This window comes from Moschus berezovskii, chromosome 14 (assembly GCF_049115385.1).
Source record: "Moschus berezovskii isolate FMDL1 chromosome 14, NW_MosBer_1.0, whole genome shotgun sequence".
NCBI lineage: Eukaryota > Metazoa > Chordata > Mammalia > Artiodactyla > Moschidae > Moschus > Moschus berezovskii.
In genome coordinates, this window is record NC_142473.1 from 55,564,638 (window position 1) to 55,585,124 (window position 20,487).

Below are 20,487 nucleotides of genomic sequence, written 5' to 3' on the forward strand. Positions count from 1 at the left end.
AATGATTCTAAATGGGATTAGAAATGACTCTTTGTTACTCAGAGATAATCAGCCACAGCAGCAGTAGTGGGAGAGACGTCAAGCACGGCACACTTTTCTGGGGGCACAGTGCTGGCATTCTGGGCAACTGGCCAGCGGCCTCAGCCACCCTTCCTTGCTGGGAAATACTGAGAACTGTTCTTCACCAGCCAGGGGGCCACCTGGGACAATAGCCGGCTTCACGTCAAAATGCTCTGGTCTGGGGTCCCATGTTCTAGGCACAGCTTCTGAGATGAAAAGGAGTAGAAAAAGAATTTCCAAAGCCCTACTGCTTCTGCATCACACAAAAGATACTGGTGAGAGGCAAGTAATAGCGCCACCTCCCTCAAAGGCAGGCCTACTTGCAGGAAATTCACTAACTTCACGAGGTCACCCACAATCAGCCGCAGCAGGGTTAGTCACAATAATAATTAAGACACTACCACTACTCAGTTCAGTTCAGTTCAGTCACTCAGTCGTGTCCGACTCTTTGCGACCCCATGAATCACAGCACGCCAGGCCTCCCTGTCCTACCACTACTACTACACTACTATTAACTAAAGTAGCAAACTCTTCTCCAGTGCTTATTATGTGGCAGGCATCATTCTAAACACTTTTACATATATTTTCAAACTTAAAGTAGCTCACCTTGTTATCTCCGTATCATGGTTGAGGAAACAATCACAGGTAAGTGGAAGAGTTTGTCAAGACCAATAGGAGGAAGAGCCTGGATGTGAACCCCAGTTTCTCAGCTCTCCAGCTCACAACTCCACCACATGCTGGACAGTCTCAGCCTGAGAGGGCTGTGGCCTGTGCTGGATAAGGCTTTCCTTTACGCTCACTGGTCTCCAGACCCTGCCAGTGCCTCCTGTGAACTCTGGTACATCCCTACTTTCTTACCTTTAGGAGCCTATGCTCACAATGGTCCTTATTCCAAAAATGCTGTCTTTCTACTCTCCACCTCTACCGATCAAAATCCTGTCCATCTTTCAAGGCCCACTTCATGTGAAAGGGCCTCCTTTCATGATCGTCCCCCTCCCCAGCACTCTAAGCTGGTCTTCTCTGGGGTACTGACCATACTCTGCCTCATTCTACAGTTAAAGGGGGTTTGTTTTATCTCTTCTCTGAGGACAAGGAGAGTAGTTTGTTGGTTTTTAAATTTCTCAAAATCATCTAGCACATAGTGGGTCATCAAGAAACCTTACCTGAGTTGACTTGACACCTGGTCCTGACATGGTTTTGATCCTGAATCTTCCCTACCTGGGCAATATAATCCAGTGGAGAGAAAAAGGATTTGGGGTTCAGAGGGACCTGGCTTCAAATCCCGGCTCCCCCTTTCACCAGTGGATAAGCTTGAACACCTCTTTTAACTTCATTTTCTCTATAGGGAAAACAGGGATAATAATCCATCCCTTTTAGGGTTGCAGTGAGGATCACAGCCAATACTGGAAGCATTTGACATGGGCTTGGCACACAGAAGACACCACAACCATCATTATCACTACAGTCAGGAGTTCAGACAGCACAAAGCCAGCCTCTTTGGGCCAAAGGAAGCACCATCGTGCAGCAAGCAGCCAGGCTGAGAACAGGCTGGGGATCTGGAAGCCTCCAAGACAGGCTAGACCTCCACACTGTCAAGCCTCCTAAGGACCTAAGCTGAAGCATGTGTCCAGGGAGATCTACCTGCTCTGCCTCTGGCCAGCCAGCAAAGAAGAGCCTCCCAAGGAGGCTGCCCTGATCCAGCTGCAAGAGCAGCATCAATTCTCTGCTCAGAGAACACCTGAAGGGTTGTCAGCCACACAGAGAGGCCTATAAAGCCTCTCTTGAGGGTCAGCAATCTGGCTTGGGCTTCTGGGTTCTTAAAGATAGGGTATAATGTCCCCCTCCCCTTAGCAAGATGGAGGGAAAATAAGCCAATGCTAAAAATAAATGACTGCTATAAGAGGGAATTAAATGGTCTTTGGCCACGGATGGCGGCATTTTAAAATTAACAAAGCCCAGGTACCACATCCAGGAAGGCCTTGGCAAATGCGTGTTATCCACTCATTAGCTCAGCTCCTCAGGGACCCCAGCCAAGTAGGGAAGGCAGTGCCGGGAAGCGGTCCTTCCGATGCTGATGAAATGCACTCCGGGAGAAAAAGCAGGAGGGAGGGAGACTCTTGTGGGGAATTTCAAACAGTTCTACTGGAGCTTCCTTCTCTGTCTGGTGGACTCACCTTCTGTGAAGCAGGGGCTTTCAAAGCAACCACCAAGCCCAAGCGGGCTCAAATGGCAATCGCCCCTCACCACCCCACCCTTTCAGGATCCCTGGTTCCTGAAGCACCCCAATAGCCACACTACTCAGGTGGTCCTCCCTGGACGGCAGTCCAGGAACAAGGAACCCAAGAATGATACGGGATGAGGCAAGTTCCCAATCCTGAGCCCTGCTCTTTCTCCTTGCTATGAAGAACCCTATGACACTTTGTGAGTCTGCCATATACCACTCACAAAATGAATTGATCACTATTCATTGGTCATGTGACTCCACAAATCTTTACTCTCTACAATCAGAATATACAGTATTCCAATCTAAGACACCATCAGCAATAAGGATTCAAAACATTCTAGGTGACTGCAAACAGTATGGATTCACTTTTTTCATTTTAACACTACAATCATGAATTCTCAGTACACCAAAGGTCACAATTAACAGTGAAAATATAGAGAAAGATGGTGGCCTTTGAAAAACTTTTTTAATGTCAGTTTACTGACATTTACGCATAGTAAAATGCATCCTTTAAAGATGTATAATTTGATGAGTTGTATGGCCACCACCAGGATTAAGAATTAATACTCTATAAAGTATTTCCATCACCAAAAAGTTCCTTTGTGTCCTTCCCCCCACTCCTAAACACTAGCAGCCACTAACTTGAGTTCTGTCCCTATAATATTGCCTCTTCCAGACTGTCATATAAATGGAATTATACAGAAGGTAGCTTTTATTGTCTGGCTTTAACTTAGCATAAGACTTTCAAGATTCGACCATGTTGTTACCTGTACAAGAAGTCAGTCCTTTTTTTTTTCCCCCCAGTGCTGAGAGGTCCACTATATGGATGTACCACTATATGGTCCATCAGATGATGGACATTTGGGTGATTTTGAGTTTTTGGTGATTATGAATAAAGCTACTATAAATATTTGCATACAGGTCTCCTGGTAGATATATGTTTTTATTTCTCATGGACAAATACCTAGGAGCTGGTATTGCTGGGCTGTATGATAAACGTACGTTTTACCTTTACAAGAAATTGCTAAAATATTTTCCAAAGTGGCTATTCCATTACACATTCATATCAGCAGTTATGACAATTGTTCTGCATCACTGTCATCACTTGGTACTGTCAGTTTTTTAAATTTTGGTCACTGGAATAGGTGTTTGGTCAAATGGAATAGCATTTCACTATGATTTTAACTTGCATTTCCCTAAATGCTGAGTATTTTTCACGTACTTATTTCCCATCAATCTCTTCTGTGGTGAAGTGTCTGCTCAAGTCTTTTGCCTATTTTTTAAAAACTGGGCTATCTTTTTACTATTGATGTATCCAAGAGTTCTTTATAATTTCTGGATAATTTTGTTATGAGACGTGTTTTGACAGCTTCTTTTTTGAGGAATCAGAAATCGTACCATTTTAATTCCAAACCACTATCCCCTGCACATATATGTTGATCAAGAAAACAGACAAACTTTCTATTTACAAGTACCTTAGTGCCACTGGACAAAGGGTCAAGCAGTACTCAGTACCTGTTAAAACTCACAAGACCATTTATACCTCCACGATGAGCACCTGACCACCACTGGGCTTTAAAGAAAGCTACATTTGGCTGTCCTATAAACAGCTTTTGGCCCCCCAGGCTCAGCACCTCCCAAAGCCCTGTTCTGGTCCAGCAGGCTCCTGGAATGGTCAACAGTTGTCACACTCCATTGCTGGCCATTGTCCACTGGGAAAGGTAGGAGGCTCCCAACCCACCCCTCAGTGAAAGAGCAAACAGTGGGGCCTGTGGCTGCCTGGACATCAAAGTAGAGCAAACAGGCCTGGCAGGCCCTGCCTCTCCGCCTACACATCCTGCAAATGCCATCTGAAGGAGCGTCCCTGAGGGGGTCATGACTTCCAGCTTGTCACTGTGCACATCAAAGTTTGCACCACACACGAACTCGGTGCATGGGTTCGAATCAAGTTGCCCAAGAGCGGATACTCCGCCATTGTGTCCAGTTTTAATCCCGTGTTTTCCCAAGTAATTAAGCCTTCTTGCTTATGAACTTGTGACTAAGTAAAGCATCACTGAGAAGTTGTAACATCAAAGTGCTTTCCACCGTCTGTCCATGTTTAGTAAAATTGGATTTATTTCCGTTCTTAAAGAAAAGCTAATTGAATTTAGCTGAAGGCTGGGTATATTTGCACAAGCCAGTAGAGGCTGTGCTAAGTTACAGTGGTCATCCTTGGACCCTGTGGCTTAGCCTTTAGCTGGGCTGGGTCAGAGTGCAACATGGAACGAGGCACCCAGATTTAGGCTAAACAAGTGTCTGTGGCATGAGGCTTATGGAGGGCTCACTGTGGAGAAGGGGCCCACCCCTGCCGACTACTCCTCAAGGCAATACTACACCCAAGCTGTTACTAGGCTGGTGAAAGGACTGTCCTAGCAGAAAGTTGGTAAATCTTTGGCAGGACGGCTACTGAAGACAATGGCTATCACAATGCTCAAGTCCTTGATGTTAGCAGTCCAAGTAAGCTTCTTAAGGCAAAGGCTGGAATGCTTACTTAGTATCTGAAGGCCCTCTAGCCCAGCACATCAGCACCTGACACAGTATAGTTTTTTTTTTTTTTTTTTAAGTTGCTGGATGCCTAACATGATAATAAAAAGGTACATCAGAACCAAGTTCCTTTCTACTGAAGAAACAAAATTCTCTGTATCCTTTTTGGCTTGGTTAGGAAACTTCAAACTAAATTCATACTCTATTCCACAAGTTACCTGACTTACAGAGAGTACAGCCTGGTCCCATTTATGTAAAATTAGACACACACAGACATAGATATATAGTGCCTGGTTTCTAGAGAGTGGAAATTCAGCTGATGGCTCCTTGCTTCTCTATATTATTTTTACAAAAACAGCAAACCTATTTCTGGAAAAGAAAATCTCAAGTTCAATCCCGATAGAATTATCTTTCCTTTTACCAATATGATTTCTGATCTTGATCCAGTTTTAACTCTCCTGTGTACATCTATGTTTGTATTTTAAGTCATCTCAAACCCTTTTTGGAAATAAAAGGAGGCGATAAATGATTTTCTTTGTTCTATAGCACTATATTTTCTATTCAAAACTATCACTTTCTCCATTCTAAATTAAACAAAATAATAAATACATGCATATATATATGTATATGTAAAAGTTCACAAGAAGTTATCTCCTTAAGGATAGAGACTATCGTGTTCATACTCCCAGGGACTTAACACGTTAAGCAGCCAGGCACTAAAGGCAGTGGAGGGTGAAACGACTGGGCTTTTCTCAGGATATCTCCCTTGAGCTTGTGGGCTGCCAACACTGGAAAGGAGGTACAGGTTCTTCTGTTTTCTATCTTGAATCCCAGGTAGGTGACCCTTTACTCTTCCTTGATACAAACCCAATTCAAAGGTGGTGGCATTTCAGGCCTGGCCAGTATGATTCCAGACAGGTTTGGTGACTGATAAGATGAGGATCAGCACACTTCTAATATGGAAAAACATTGGCAGACTGTGCTGGGATGGACACAATAATCCTTCAAGACTCCCACAGCACCTTAGGAATGTGGCCTATCCACCCTGAGCAGTATATTCCTGGCATACCAGATTTTTTTCCATGAGCACTTCTTATCTCCTAATATATATAGCTTACTTGTGCATTGTATTTACTGTTTATTGTTTGTTTCTGCCTCTTTCTACCCAAGGACCACCACTTGTACAGAAATAAGCTCTTTGAGGACAGGGATATTTGTCTATCAAGAACAGTGCCTGGTAAAAAGAAGGTACTGAACAATTTTTGTAATATGAATAATTAATCTAATCTGAGAGTATGCTGTTTTCTATAAAAATCTGTCCTCGCTGGGTACTGGAAGGAAGAGGAGGGCATAAAATAGAAGCTTAAAACACCAATAATTAGTCCCAGGAACCAAGTAAATACAAGCCAACACTCTCACTTTGCTCAATGAGCGTCACTGATTTGCTAATGGCCCTGGATAAAGACAGAGCAATCAGTTAAACCAACAACTCATTAGACTGAGAAGAAGTGTCCTCAAAGCACATCTACTAGCTATCTGCTCACTGACTGGCATTACTTTTAATTATAGTGTTATTTCCTACTGTATCAATGCTGAAAATATCACACATAGAAGGGCTCACACCCACTCCCTTTCCTCCACCCCTGGTTATCTCTTGCAGATAGAGATACCTGCAAGCTGGGAAAGACTGGTGGGTGGGGGTGGAGGCAGGGGAATCGGGTTATCGGTGGTAAAACGTGGACAGGTCTAGCAGCAGAGAATAATTTCTCACCATCTGTAACCTGTAGCACATATATTATCTCATCTGACTCTCACAAGAATACAGTGAGAATCTATCTGCTCTACTGTCAGATTCAGTCCCCTCACGCCCTCTGCTTTGATAACATCCTGTCCACACTGCTCTGACATCATTGATTACACTATACTCTGCTTCTCTACCTGCCTGTCTTTTCCATGAGACCATGAGTTCCCAAGGCCTCTGATTCCCCAGTGATTAACACAGAGCCTGGCTCAGAGGAGTTATCTACCAAATGTTTGCAGAAATAGTTGCTTTCAGGTGAAAAAACAAGGTGTCCATAGAATTTTGAAATTCAACCAAGGGTTGGAACCAGGATTGGACTCTAGGCTCTGACTTGTAGAGCTTATTTACATCAATTTTTCTCTTAAAGACTATGTGCTTGGAGCTAAAGAGGCAACTAAGGAGACAGAGTGCTGAGATCAAGTTCATGACAGAGGAGCAGAGAAGAGAGAACTAGCCCAGTACAGCTAAGTCTCTCAGCCAGTCTGAGGCAGTGCCACCTCGACATTATAAAGTCCCAGTTTGGTTGGTTTCTACCACCTTTATGACTCTCACAAAGGTGGTCGGTACTGGCAGATAAAAGCCTTAAAGATCTGTTTGAAGGGAAAATGAAAATTGGCACCTCCCACGATCAATATCAGTGGCTGCTACTGAAGTGCCCAGTCTGCCTTTGAAAGCATCTTTTTCTGCTTTTTCAGTCAGTTCTTTTGCACAATCACAACTAGAGACTCAAAGCATACAGCCTGAGCCTGGGATCTGGCAGAGGAAGGCAGCAGTGAGTTACAGTAAAACATAAACTCTGCAGGCAGCCAGACCAGGTTTTAAATGCTATCTGTGTGACCTCAGACAGATCACTCTGCCTCTCTGGGCTTCAGCTGTCTCACTGTCAAAATTAATACATATCATGTGGATGGCTGTGAGTAGTAGTGCTCACTCTCTGTATAAAGTAGACTATTTCAACCTTAACCCAACAGCTGCATGCTGGGGCACTAGAGGAGCGGGCAGGAAAATAGCAGAGCCTGCAATGAGAGGGCAGAACACCCCACCATCCCTAATTTCTATCAGAACTTCCAAAGGAACAGCCCAAAGAAGCCCTTGCCAGGGACAGTGACTGCGGACTGCTCAACTTGAAAATATACGATGGCGGAATCATGATGACAACTTGAACATGTATACTTAACCCCTAACAACAGGCTTCTCAAACATTCTGTTGCTTCAGTAAAGCAAACGACTCGCCTAAGGTCACAAAGTCAGTGAATGATGGAGCTGGGATCCAGAGCTAGAGCTTCCCACTCCACATCTCCTGAACGTTCCATTGCACCAGGTGAAGAAGAGTCCTTTAGGCTGAGGCCATTCCCTGCCTCTGGAGAAGACAGCAGAGGGACAGGCCAAGGGTAGGAGAAGGTTCAGGATCATGGTCTGCAGAGTTCTGGCAAAGGGAGGGTGGAAGGAGAGCTCTCACCTGTCGTTTCGGTTGATGGCTGCCACCATTAGTGCTGTCCAGCCAAGTTTGTGCCTTGCATTGACATCTGCACCTTCCGACAATAGTCTAGAGAGAGACAAAAATATTTTCAGTGTATGGTTTATCATGGACATAAGAGTGGAAGACATGACAAATCAACAGGGAGGCTAGATGGATTTGGAAATAGTTATGGACCTCTGAGAACCAAATACCCATCCCAGCTCCTCTGGTCACTATCCCCTGACCCCAACTTCCTCTTCCTCTCTCTCTTCTCTTAAACGAGTCTGCCTCCACTCTTATCCTTCCAGCCTTCTGAGGAAAGAATGTGCCTTCCTTCCATCCAGAATGCTCTCTCCCTGACTCTCTGCCTATTTTAATCCTACTTTCTTGGGAAGTACAAAGTACAATCCTGGCTTGGGGGACTCTCCCCCAACAAGGCTCTCCTGACTCATCCAGTCCACAGATCTGTCCTTAGAATTACTCCATGCTTAGCACCAAATGTCCAATGACACTTCTCATCTATGTAGCTACCAGTTTATAGAAGGATCCCATTTCTCAAGTTTATCTGTATGGTGGTTGTTTGGAATTGGAACTCTTTGAACCCAAGGAAAGATGGAAAGAGTGTTAGAAATGCTAGATTAGGTTTCTAGCAAAGTCCATGGGAACCAACTTGACTCTATATGCCAGTGCCTAGCATGTGGTAGGAGCTCAGCAGCTGTTGGATAAATGAACAAGCGTGAGGTTTTAACCATACCCCTAAAAGCCTGGGGTATTTTAGGTCCTGGTAGCAGGGGACCCTATAATGTGGGGGTAGACAGAGAGAAGGAGAGTAAAGAGAACCAACTCTTACTGAGCACCTCCCACCAGCAGGAACTGCCTGGGAACTTTGCGCACATTCTCTCGTTCACTCTTCACACATGCTTAAGGAGCTGATATTAACCTCCTCTGTTCATGGAGGAGGTAATAGGCTCAGTGAGGTGAAATGACTCAATAAAGGTCACAAAGCCAGGTATGGGGCAATACTGTGACTGGAACCCAAGTCAATAATGGCTCTGAAGCCTGAACCCTTCTCACCTCTTCTGCACTGAACCTGGCTCCGTGTAACATGGAAGACAAAAGGCTAAATGCACTTCAACAAAGCAGTATGATATGCACTTGGTCCTGTGCTGATTTCTGGAATGCGGGTGTGAGAAGACAGGGGGTTTGCCCTTGGGAATTTAGTTGTGGAGGGAGGACTCAGGATAATAGGAAACCAAAACCTGTAGTGTGTAGTCTCCCACCAGAAGTGTTGTAGGAGGCCAGGAAAGGAGGCGACCAACAGTCAAGAGCATTTTACCAACAAGGCAGGAGCTGCGTATGAGGAATGGGTGTTTGGGGGAACTGGGAGGCTGTCTACTCATCAATGGGTTCCAGACAAAAGGGCACTGGCAGGGAGTCCAGATGCTTGGGGTTGAGTCCTAGCTCCATTCTTACGCCATAAACTGTAGCAGCTGCCCCTCTGGACCCAGCCAAGTCTAATGCCTATGCTGTTGAAGTAAGCAGGTGATGAAGGCTTGGGAGGATGAACAGACACAACATGTACTCATTTGTTCACTCAGCCTGTGAACTCATTTGTTCCCTGCCTTCGCAGGCAATGAGACAGGCAGTTAAAGCCTGAGGGGAGACAGACCAGCAAGCACATCACCACACATCTGACGAGTGCTAGGAAGGGGGCTGCAGGTTGCAAGTATACAACCAGGGAACCTAACCAAGTCTTAATGATCCATCAGGCCTCTCAGAGGAAGTGATGAGAACAGTTAGCCAGACAAAAGAGGGCAAGGGAGGGGAGGAGTGTTTCAGGCAGAGGTAAAGCCTCTCGATCAGAGTAGAAGGCAGCACGGGGTATATGAGGCCCTGAAAGAGGTCTTGCACAACTAGGCATGAAGTGTGAGGGTAAAGTGTTGAGAGAGGAGGCTGGGAAACCCTCTTCTCTCACCTCTAGTTTGAAAGGTTTCTTCTAGGCAAAATCCTTGCCCTCTTACCTTACCACTTACTGTTAAGCAGCTTTTATGCAGAAACAAGTGTCCATAGTCAAAATGTTAAAGAATCTAAGAACCCTGGGGGTAATTTTCTGAGACAAAAATCTCTTTGTGGACAAAACCTTCCCTTGTTTAGCAGGCCCAGTGGTGCCAGGGAGAGCGCAAGGTTCTGAGAACTGAAAGACTGGAGTTCTGATTTTAACTGTGATTCTGGCTGGCAGGCTTCATGTTTCTGGGCCTCAGTCCACAAGACTAGAAAATCAGGAAGGGCTGAAGCAAATCAGCAGTTTCTGAGGGAAAGACAAGAACTCTGTCTTGAAGAACAGGAACAATTTAGAGGAGGAGGAGGAAATGCACGCCAGTCAAGGCAAAAGACATAGATACTGTTCAGAAGCAGGGGAAGCAATGAGAAGGTATACTCAAAGAGACCACCAGGCAGATCCATCCATGTGACAGTTAACAGCACAGAACAGGCAGCTGCCAAGATATGCAGGGCCTAACAGAGGGTCTCAAAAGCCTAGCTAGGAGGCCAAGGCAGTGGGCATAAACCTTTCGAGCCATGGACTCCTCCGAGAATATGATCAAAGCTGTTGATCCTTTCCAGAAAAGTGAACAGGTACATATACACTCAAAAAAAAAAAACAACCCACAAAACTTTCTTTACATACAATGTCCAGTGGTTCATAGGTCCTCAGGAAATCAATAATGGACCCGACATAAAAAACCCAATCTAAAGGGTTGACAAACACCTGGCATGTGGTCCTGGGCTTCTGCATCTGAGTCAGAAATCACAAATCTCTCTTAGCAGCTCTTTCCTATGGAGCCCTTGAAAAAGCCTCCTCAACACTGGCTCCAATTAGCCACCATCAATAAAAGGAAACTTATTTGCCATTCCTTAGAGGCTCACCATAGGCAAGTGGGGTTGTCACTGAAGTTTGGGGTAAAAGAAATTATAGAATTAACCTAATAGCTTAAGCAAGCTGAGTCTGAAAGGAGACACAGTAGAAAATGGGGACAAGGAGACCACTTTGGAAGCTGCTATAACATAGACCAAGGGAGATGAGCTAACATAGGAGTTTGGACAGAAGAAACTCAATGAAGCCAGAACACTTTATGCCTTAATTGGGTCAGTGACCCACGTTTCCCTGCCTGGGCCCTGAGAATTCTGGAAGTAGCACTCTTCTGGAGGCAGTGCTGAAGAAAAAAAGATAGAGATGCTTCCTCTTCCTGCCCCTTAAGGGCTAAGTGTAGTGTAATAAAAAGGTGAATAGAAGGCTCTGGAGTAAGTCAGACCTGGATTCAAATTCTAGTCCAGCTAGATAATGCTGAACAAATAAATTCTGAGTCTCAATTTCCTCACCTATCAAGTAGGGACAATAATCTCTGACTTGCAGAGATCCCAGCCCAGTACCTGGCTTATAGCAGGTACTCATTAGAGTGGTTTTTGCCTGCCACCCTAACCTGTTTTCACCTCTGTGATGGAATAAAGCAATTTGGCCTCAAGTTGGTAGTGGCAAATTGGCAAGTACCCAGGGATTCTAAGACAGGATCATATAGGATGACCTGGGTAGTTTAGCCAGGACAGCTCCAGGCACTCTTTTGTTCACTTATTCAACAAACATGCACACACTTACTCTGTGCCTGGCTGATGCTGGCTACTGAGAAGACAGAAATTCTTTTTCAAGACCTAAGCCAAGCAGGGTTTTCTTTTCTTTCTGTAATGTTCATGAGTGTGTTTATTACTTGTTCCCACAAGTAACTGCATTTTAAAATATGTTCACATTGCTAAGTATATAATAATTCCATTTTTAATTGCAACTTAATTCTCCACATCCCATCCATCAGAGATATTCCCTCTGCTCTCCCAGGCATACCCACCCAGGTAACATCCATCTCTCGGTCATCAAAAGCAATACTCAAATAACACCCTGTTGCATATGCCCTTTTGGACCTGTGTGAGTCTTTTCTCAGGGCATGTACTTAGTGTGATCCCTGGGATATGGAGTTTATACCACTTAATTTGACTAAACAGCGCCAGGGTCCTCCTCAGGACAGTTGCTCCATCTACCCTCTCACCAGCAGGACAGGGGCGTTCCTCTGTACCACGGACACTTGGCAGCAGTCAACTTCCTAACCACTGCAAGTGCAGTAGGTATAAAGGGATTTCATGCTATTCTTTTAATCTGCATGTCTCTGATTAGCAACAATTTGGAGCTACTTGTTGTATGCATATTAGCATGCTGAGATTTCCTTTTTCTGTACACTGCAGGGTTTTCTTTTAAGAGGAGGAAATGCTGGGAGAGAAGGCTTCTCCAAACTTGCTATCCTTTCAATGAACAGGATAGAAAGAGCACAGGGCAGAAGATCTGCATTCAAGTTCTAGTTCTGCCACCTCCTGACACCCCAGGAAAGGGATATTATCCTCTGAGCCTCAGCCTCTTTACAGGCCCACTCCATGGACAGAGGAGCCTGGTGGGCTACAGTCCACGGGGTTGCAAAGGGTCAGACACAACTGAGTGCGCGCACACACACACACGTACTGAAGTCTGAGGGAAAGGGTTCTGCAAACCTGAGGGATCATTCCTAGGAGGAAATCTTACTGCAACGGTCCTGGAGTCCAAAGGCTGGAGTTCAGATTCTGGTTCTGTCACTTATTAGCTGTGACACCGGGGCTATTAATCCCTACTGTGCAAGGTGGTTGTAAGAATTAAAACAGATACCACAAGGCAGAACTCCATAAGGAGTGGGGGCACCTGGTGAATCAAGGACCAGAACAAACAAAAACCACTCCAACAACTGCGACTCCGACTCCAAACAACTTTTCCCCTTTCAGAGCTGAGTGGGCCCCTCGCCTACTTCCCTCAGGGTGCAGAGCAGCCCCAAAAGTTAGGATTTCACAAACCCAGGTCTACTCCATTTCATTTTGTTGCTTTGCAAGTGAATGCCCAGCGGGCAGTCATTTCAAAGTCCTGGGACAGCTGGGCGGGTGGATGCCTGCTGAGAGCAGCTGAAAGGGCCTCTGAGGCCTGAGAAAGCCACCCTTGCTCTCCCCTGTGATTTTCACCAACGGACAAAATGCGGCAAGTGAATTAATCTCTTTTAAAAAGAGCAATGCTTGTGACAGAGCACGGTGTCTCCAGAAAGGTTAGGATTCCATCATCCCTGAGATGATGAGTGGAATGCTTAATGCAGGTTGCCACTCAGGGCAGAACAGCCTGTGGCCAGGGGCTGAGAAGTGGGGGTGGGCACCTCAGGCCTTTCTGGGTGTGCTCCAGACTTGTGGAAGGCCCTTCCCTAATGAACTAGGTCTCCTGCTTGGCAGGGCAGTGGTCGGTGACACTAATTGGGGGAGACCCAGGGGAGATGATGGAGAGGAAACCACACACTAGCAGTCCAGAGCTGAATTCCAGCTCATGTACAACTCCCAGGCAGTAGTGTAGGGCATGAAAATAAATGAGAGACCTCTCTGTTCACACACAGGCTCTGGCATTTATTTTCCTGCCCTGCTCTACTGCCTGGGAGTTGTACACGAGTTGGAATTCATGGTGGGCAGCCGTGGACGAACGAGTGACTCAACCTCTCTGAATCTCATTTGGTCTCATCTGACTGACAGCTCATGCTCTCTGAGCCTGTTCCACAACAGTTAAAAAAAAAGGAGAGGATGCCACCAGCCCTACTCCATATGTCATGCTGGGGAACCATGAAGAAACGGAGACAAAAATATATAAAACCACTTGGTATGCAATAAAGCACTATACAAATGGAAGAACCTATTTTATTGTTACTCATCATTTTCTAATGAGTATATACCCCATTTTATGGAAGTAACAGTAAACTAGGATGATATATCCAAGGTGCACACAGAACTTAGAATATAAGTGCTCCAAATTTTCTGTGGATTGGTAGGATGGTCTCAAATTCCCAGGCAAGGGCAATGGCAGAACAAAGGTTTTCTGCTTCTTGGCAGGACAAACCTAGACAGTGTGTTGAAAAGCAGAAACATTATTCTGCCAATAAAGGTCTGTAGAGTCAAGGCTATGGTCTTCCCAGTGGTCATGTACCATGGTGAGAGCTGGACCATAAAGAAGACAGAATACCAAAGAACTGATGCCTTCAAACTGTGGTGCTGGAGAAGACTCTTGAGAGTCCCTTGGACAGCAAAGAGATCAAACCAGTCAATCTTAAGGGAAATCAACACTCAATATTCACTGGAAGAACTGATGCTGAAGCTGAAGCTCCAGTATTTTGGTCATCTGATGTGAACTGTTGACTCATTGGAAAAGTCCCTGATGATGGGAATGATTAAGGGCAGAAGGAGAAGAGGGCATCAGAGGATGAGATGGCTGGATGGCATCACCGATGCAATGAACATGAACTTGGGCAAACTCTGGGAGATGGTGAGGGACAGGGAGGCTTGTTGTGCTGCAGTCCATGGGGTCACAAAGAGTCGGACACAACTGGGCGACTGAATGACAACAGCAGCCCAAAAGCCGATGATTTCCACAGCAGAGTAACAAATCAAGGGGGGGAAAAAAAAGAAGCAGCTCTCCATCTATCTTCAAGAGAGTCCTGAAGGCTCTGGACCAAACAGGCAGCAGCGGTTACCTCAGGTGTGGAAGGGAGTCAAACTTTCACTTCCTACTGTGAATGCTTCTCTATTGTCAGAAGTTTTGTTGCTGTATTTTTTATAACAATGAACATACTATTACTCCTTTAAAAAAAAAAACAAAACTTTCTTAGGAAAAGAAAAACTTTGGACCTAGAGACTGTTATACTGAGTGAAGCAAGTCAGACAGAGAAAGATAAATATGTAATATCACTTACATGAGGAATCTAAAAAAAAAAAACGATACAAATGAACCTATTTACAAAGCAGAAATCAGGGGCTTCCCTGGTGGCTCAGTGGTAAAAAATCGACCTGACAATGCAGGAGACAAGGGTTTGACTCCTGGTCCGGGAAGATCCCACCTGCCTCGTGACTACTAAGCCTGCGCACTACAACCACCAAGCCAGAACTCCAGAGCCCGAGAGCTGCAACTATGGAGCCCCCGTGCTGCAGGGTGGCATGAAACCCGCACATCTAGGACCTGTGCTTCGCAGCAGGACTAACCACTGCAACAATAAGGCACCCCCAAAAAGAGCAGCCCCTGCTCACTGCGACTAGAGAAACTAGCCTTGCAGCAGTAAGGACCCAGCACAACCAAAATTAAATAAATAAAAATATTAAAAAACAAAACAAAACAGAAATCAAGTCACAGATGTAGAAAACAAACTTATGGTTACCAAGGGGGAAAGGCAGTAGGGGAGGAATAAATTGGGAGATTGAGATTGACACATACACACTATATATAAAATAGATAACTAATAAGAGCCTATCGTATAGCACAGGGAACACTATTCAATACTCTATAATGGCCTGTAGGGAAAGCAATCTGAAAAAATATGTATATTACATCTGACTCGCTTTGCTGTACAGCAGAAACTAACACATTGTAAACCAACTATACTCCAATAAAAAAATTCACTTGAAAAAAGAAATCACTTTAAGAAAGAAAAAGAAAGACTTGCCCCTTCTTCCCAGAAGCCTTCCCTAAGAAAGCCTTGGCTTACGCTAGCCCATATCTACAGATGTCAGTCTCCCTGTCCCACATTCCCAGGAGTCAGCATGATCCCCTAGAAATGCCTTGTTTCTTGACTCCTGGCACTGGCACAGTGGCTCAGGGGCTGAACAAATGAATGCCTCTAGAACTCTACAAAATGCCTACACAGATCTCTCCCCTGTATTCATATGCCTGTCTTTTCCCAAGAACTCAGGCTCCTGCGTACATGTGGAAGGTGTAGGTGTGGCTTCTCACTCTCAGGGCTGAGGATACTTAGACACAGGCCTGGGGCTGGAGGCCATGGGTTTCAGTCATGGCTCTCTCAACAACTAGCTGTGTGACCTGGACAAATCTGTCTCTCTGGGCCTCACTTTTCTCTGTGGTAAAATAAGGGAACTGAATTAAATGATTTCTCAAGTCCCTGCCAGAACTAAAATCTTAGGATTCAAAATACATACAGCATCAAAGAAGTTGAGAAGTGAACTCCTAGCAGTCATGGGCACCAGCATGACTTTCAAAGAAGAGAAAACTCCTCAGGTTTGCTGTTTACTGGAGGGAGGGAGGGAGTCCCAGACAGGGATACAGGGCAGTTTTGAGTTATTCTGGCTTGATCAGCTCTTCTACTCAGGGGAGGGAGGTACCACTTGGTTTTTCTTCCTCCTTCTTTATGATCAATCAATACAAAGCGGCTGCTGAACTTCAATCGTGCATTGTTCCAACTGATTTCCGGACCCTTCACATGAACTGCCCTCAGCTGCAGCTGGGGAGGGGCTTGAAGGGTGGGGAGCACTGTCCCACCTGCACCAGAGGCCTGGAAGCAGTGAGCCATGCAGCCTCAATCATGATTGCTATCTGGGAAACAGGGCCCTGGCTGGAGCCTCGCAGAAGGTCCTGTTTACAGTAATAACAGCACCAGGCCCTGCTGTCTGAGCAGAGGAAAGGTGCCTGGGGCTAGAATCCTCACGCAGCCTCCATCTGTGCCTTATCTACCCGGTTGCCCTGGGCCAGGAGTGGTGGGGCGAGGGACGAAAGGCTGCTCTCAGAGCCCAGCCCGGGTTAGGCAATTCCAGGCAGGTCCCAGCGCTACAACTGGCATCTTTTGCTATCAATCCCTGAACTGAACACTCTCTTTCAAGGGCGGCTCAGGGCCTTGCCCCGAGGAATCTCTCCAGGTGCTCTCATTCGTGGTGAGGCGGCCCATACCAGCACCGCCATATCTGGACTGCTCCAGAGGGCAGTGGGTGGGCAGTGAGAGGGGAGGGCTGGCACTCATGCAGCACTAACAACAAATAAGATGCGTAACACACCTGCCTGCTCCACAACCAGTCAACTTTCTGTCGTATAAAGTTTTTAAGTTTCTGAATGTAAACAAGGATGTGCTGAGATCAGTTTATCCAATCCTTTTCTTTTTATAGATACACATACAGAGGCTCAGAAAGCACCAGCCGTGGAACAGCCTGATATGGACATAAGCCCGCACCTGTCTCTTCCAGACTGTGTACCTGTGGGCAGGTCACGTTAACCTCTGAACCTCAGCCATCCTACCTTATCACTCTGGTAACTGCTGCTAAGTCACTTCAGTCGTGTCCGACTCTGTGTGACACCATAGATGGCAGCCCACCAGTCTCCCCCGTCCCTGGGATTCTCCAGGCAAGAACACTGGAGGGGGTTGCCATTTCCTTCTCCAATGCATGAAAGTGAAAAGGGAAAATGAAGTCGTTCAGTCGTGTCAGACCCTCAGCGACCCCATGGACTGTAGCCTACCAGGCTCCTCCGTCCATGGGATTTTCCAGGCAAGAGTACTGAACTGGGGTGCCATTGCCTTCTCCGAGTCTGGTAACTAAAGTAACCAAAAATGTACGTGCACTTCTAGTGTTAGCTATCATCATTACCACTGTTCTATGTGTTCAAAGGCACACAGCGGAGGAGCTGCATCAGAACTTCACTGAATACTGCTGGATTTAAAAAAAATAAAAGCCAAAGCTGGGTGGGTACCATTCTTTGTCCCATCTTTCTTATAGTTTCTAGCAGGAACTTGGCACACATTAAAAGTGCATCAGTTCAGTTCAGTCGCTCAGTCGTGTCCGACTCTTTGAGACCCCATGAATCACAGCACGCCAGGCTTCCCTGTCCATCACCAACTCCCGGAGTTCACTCAAACTCATGTCCATCGAGTCGGTGATGCCATCCAGCCATCTCATTCTCTGTCGTCCCTTTCTCCTCCCGCCCCCAATCCTTCCCAGCATCAGAGTCTTTTCCAGTGAGTCAACTCATCGCATGAGGTGGCCAAAGTACTGGAGTTTCAGCTTTAGCCTCAGTCCTTCCAATGAACACCCAGGATTGATCTCCTTTAGAATGGACTGGTTGGATCTCCTTGCAGTCCAAGGGACTCTCAAGAGTCTTCTCCAGCACCACAGTTCAAAAGCATCAATTCTTCAGCAATCATAGACTATTATTATTTTTAACTTTTTATTTTGCAATTATTTCAAATTCACACAGCAGTTAAAAAATAGCATGCACACACACACAAAACTCAGGTATCCTTCACTCAGATTCTCATTACATTTTGCCTCACTCCTTTTCTTTCTGTTTTTTCCTAGACCATGTTAGAATTCATTTCAGACATCATACCCCTTTATTTCCAAATATTTCAGCACGTTATTTCCTAGTATGAGGACATTCTCTTACAAAGCTGCTGCTAAATCGCTTCAGTCGTGTCCGACTCTGTGCGACCCCATAGATGGCAGCCACCAGGCTCCGCCATCCCTGCGATTCTCCAGGCAAGAACACTGGAGTGGGTTGCCATTTCCTTCTCCAATGCATGAAAATGAAAAGTGAAAATGAAGTCGCTCAGTCGATTTCGACTCTTAGCGACCCCATGGACTGCAGCCCACCAGGCTCCTCCGTCCATGGGATTTTCCAGGCAAGACTACTGGAGTGGGTTGCCATTGCCTTCTCCCTCTTACAAAGCACTAACCAATAATGATTAAATTTGGTACATTTTAACATTGAAAAAATATTTTTGTCTAATATACAACCCATATTCAGATTTCCTCAATTATCCAAACAATATGCTTTATATCAATCCACCCTTCACCCCAGACTCAGATATAAGCCAGGATCAAAACTGGAATTACACATTGCCTGTGCCTTCAGTTTTCTTTCATCTAGAACAGTTCCTCAAATTTTCTTTGATATATATTCATTCTACACACATTTTTGGAGAATAAGGCTAGTTTGTCTGTAGACTTCTTCAATTGGGATAACAATTTTTTGAGGAACCACTTCCTATTATTCAACTATTCACTGCACAAACTTTTCATGAGACTGGTTATTACAGGACTCTAAGCAGGATACTGAGAACTCTCTGATGAATTCTACAGTGTTCTTACCTTATAGTGTTCTTACCTTCAATGTATTTACTACATAGTTACATGGCAAACAGCTAAAATACAAGCAAGCACCATGTGAGTGTAGTGCAGAGCAAGAGCCACAGGCCTGACTTCTTGGAGGCAGAGGCATGAGCTGTGCCAGAAAGGATGGGCAGAAGCATAGATTCCCTTAATGCACTCCTGGAATCGTCTATGGAAGACAGCTCTGCTTCCCCAAGCAGTGTATGCCATGGTGGGGACTCAATAAAACTCAAATCCAACAATACAAGGCCAGAAAGGGGAGGGAGTGGTCCAGGGCACCCCTATCTGGGTACCGCTGTTCAGGGCTCTAAGTTATGTCCCACTCAGCAGCTGCCATGGTGACAAGAAGGCAAGGACTGTCTAGGCAGCTAAAGTGTGGGAAAGGGCCATGAGTGCCACCTACTGGCACCACAGCAGGCCTGTAGGCTGCCACAGAGGGCAGCTGGGCAGCTGGCTGTTGCCAAGAAGCCTGTTATCCTATGGCAGTGAAACACAGAAGTAGCCCAAATTTCTAAATTTGGGTTGGCACTTGAGCTACTACTGCTACGCTCCAGAACCCTATGAGATTTTCAGTAAAAAATGGACTGTGCAAGGCCAACCACAGTATCTGGCCCTCTAGATAGGAACAAAATTTGGCCTTCACTAATTCAGGTTTGTCCCAGTAACAAGGTAGGCCCTTCTCCAAGTCAGGCTCTGTGTTGAGCACGGAGGGTACAGATGAATCAGACATGGATCTTGCCCACAAGGAACTGCTGGTCTGAACTAGAGGTGGGGAAATGGAACACAAATAAGTGTTTTAAGGATCACAGGTGCTCTGAAAGCTGTTTGTAGAGGGTCAGTGACCACACAACACGCTTGGCTCTTCCAGTCTTTCAAAACTCTTAAATTGTGGTGTTCAAAAGAGCTCGTGTTTCTAGAGCAGCCTACTACGCACCAGGCACTTGACATTTATAATCTCATCTGGTCCTGTGATTAGAGAAGGAATCATAAAGAGAGAGGGTAATTGACTTGCTTAAGATCACATGGTCAGTAGTCGCAGCCTGGGCTGGAGCCCATCCTCTCTCTATTGAACCACACCACTTTCCAGGGCATATATCCCAACTTCTTCTCTTTTTCCACACATTTAGCCTGGGATCAGCACAAATATCTGATGAGACTAATCAGCTGACCCTGGTAAAAAGACCCTGACGCTGGGAAAGACTGAAGGCAGGAGAAGAAGGGGATGACAGAGGATGAGATGGTTGGATGGCATCACCCACTCGATGCACATGGGTTTGAGCAAGCTCCGGGAGATGGTGAAGGACAGGGAAGCCTGGCGTGCTGCAGTCCATGAGGTCGCAAAGAGTTGGACATGACTGAGTGACTGAACAACAACCATCAGCTGACAGA

General features: G+C 45.6%; 1 protein-coding gene across 1 annotated transcript in view; it reads right to left on the bottom strand.

The window, feature by feature from the left end:
* The window catches only part of CLPB (ClpB family mitochondrial disaggregase), a 143,114-nt gene that overhangs the window by 101,922 nt on the left and 20,705 nt on the right, over positions 1–20,487 (bottom strand). Inside the window, exon 3 of the mRNA XM_055423598.2 lies at positions 8,068–8,154. Within this exon, the coding sequence (XP_055279573.2) occupies positions 8,068–8,154 (87 nt within the window). The remainder of the gene's footprint in view (positions 1–8,067; positions 8,155–20,487) is intronic.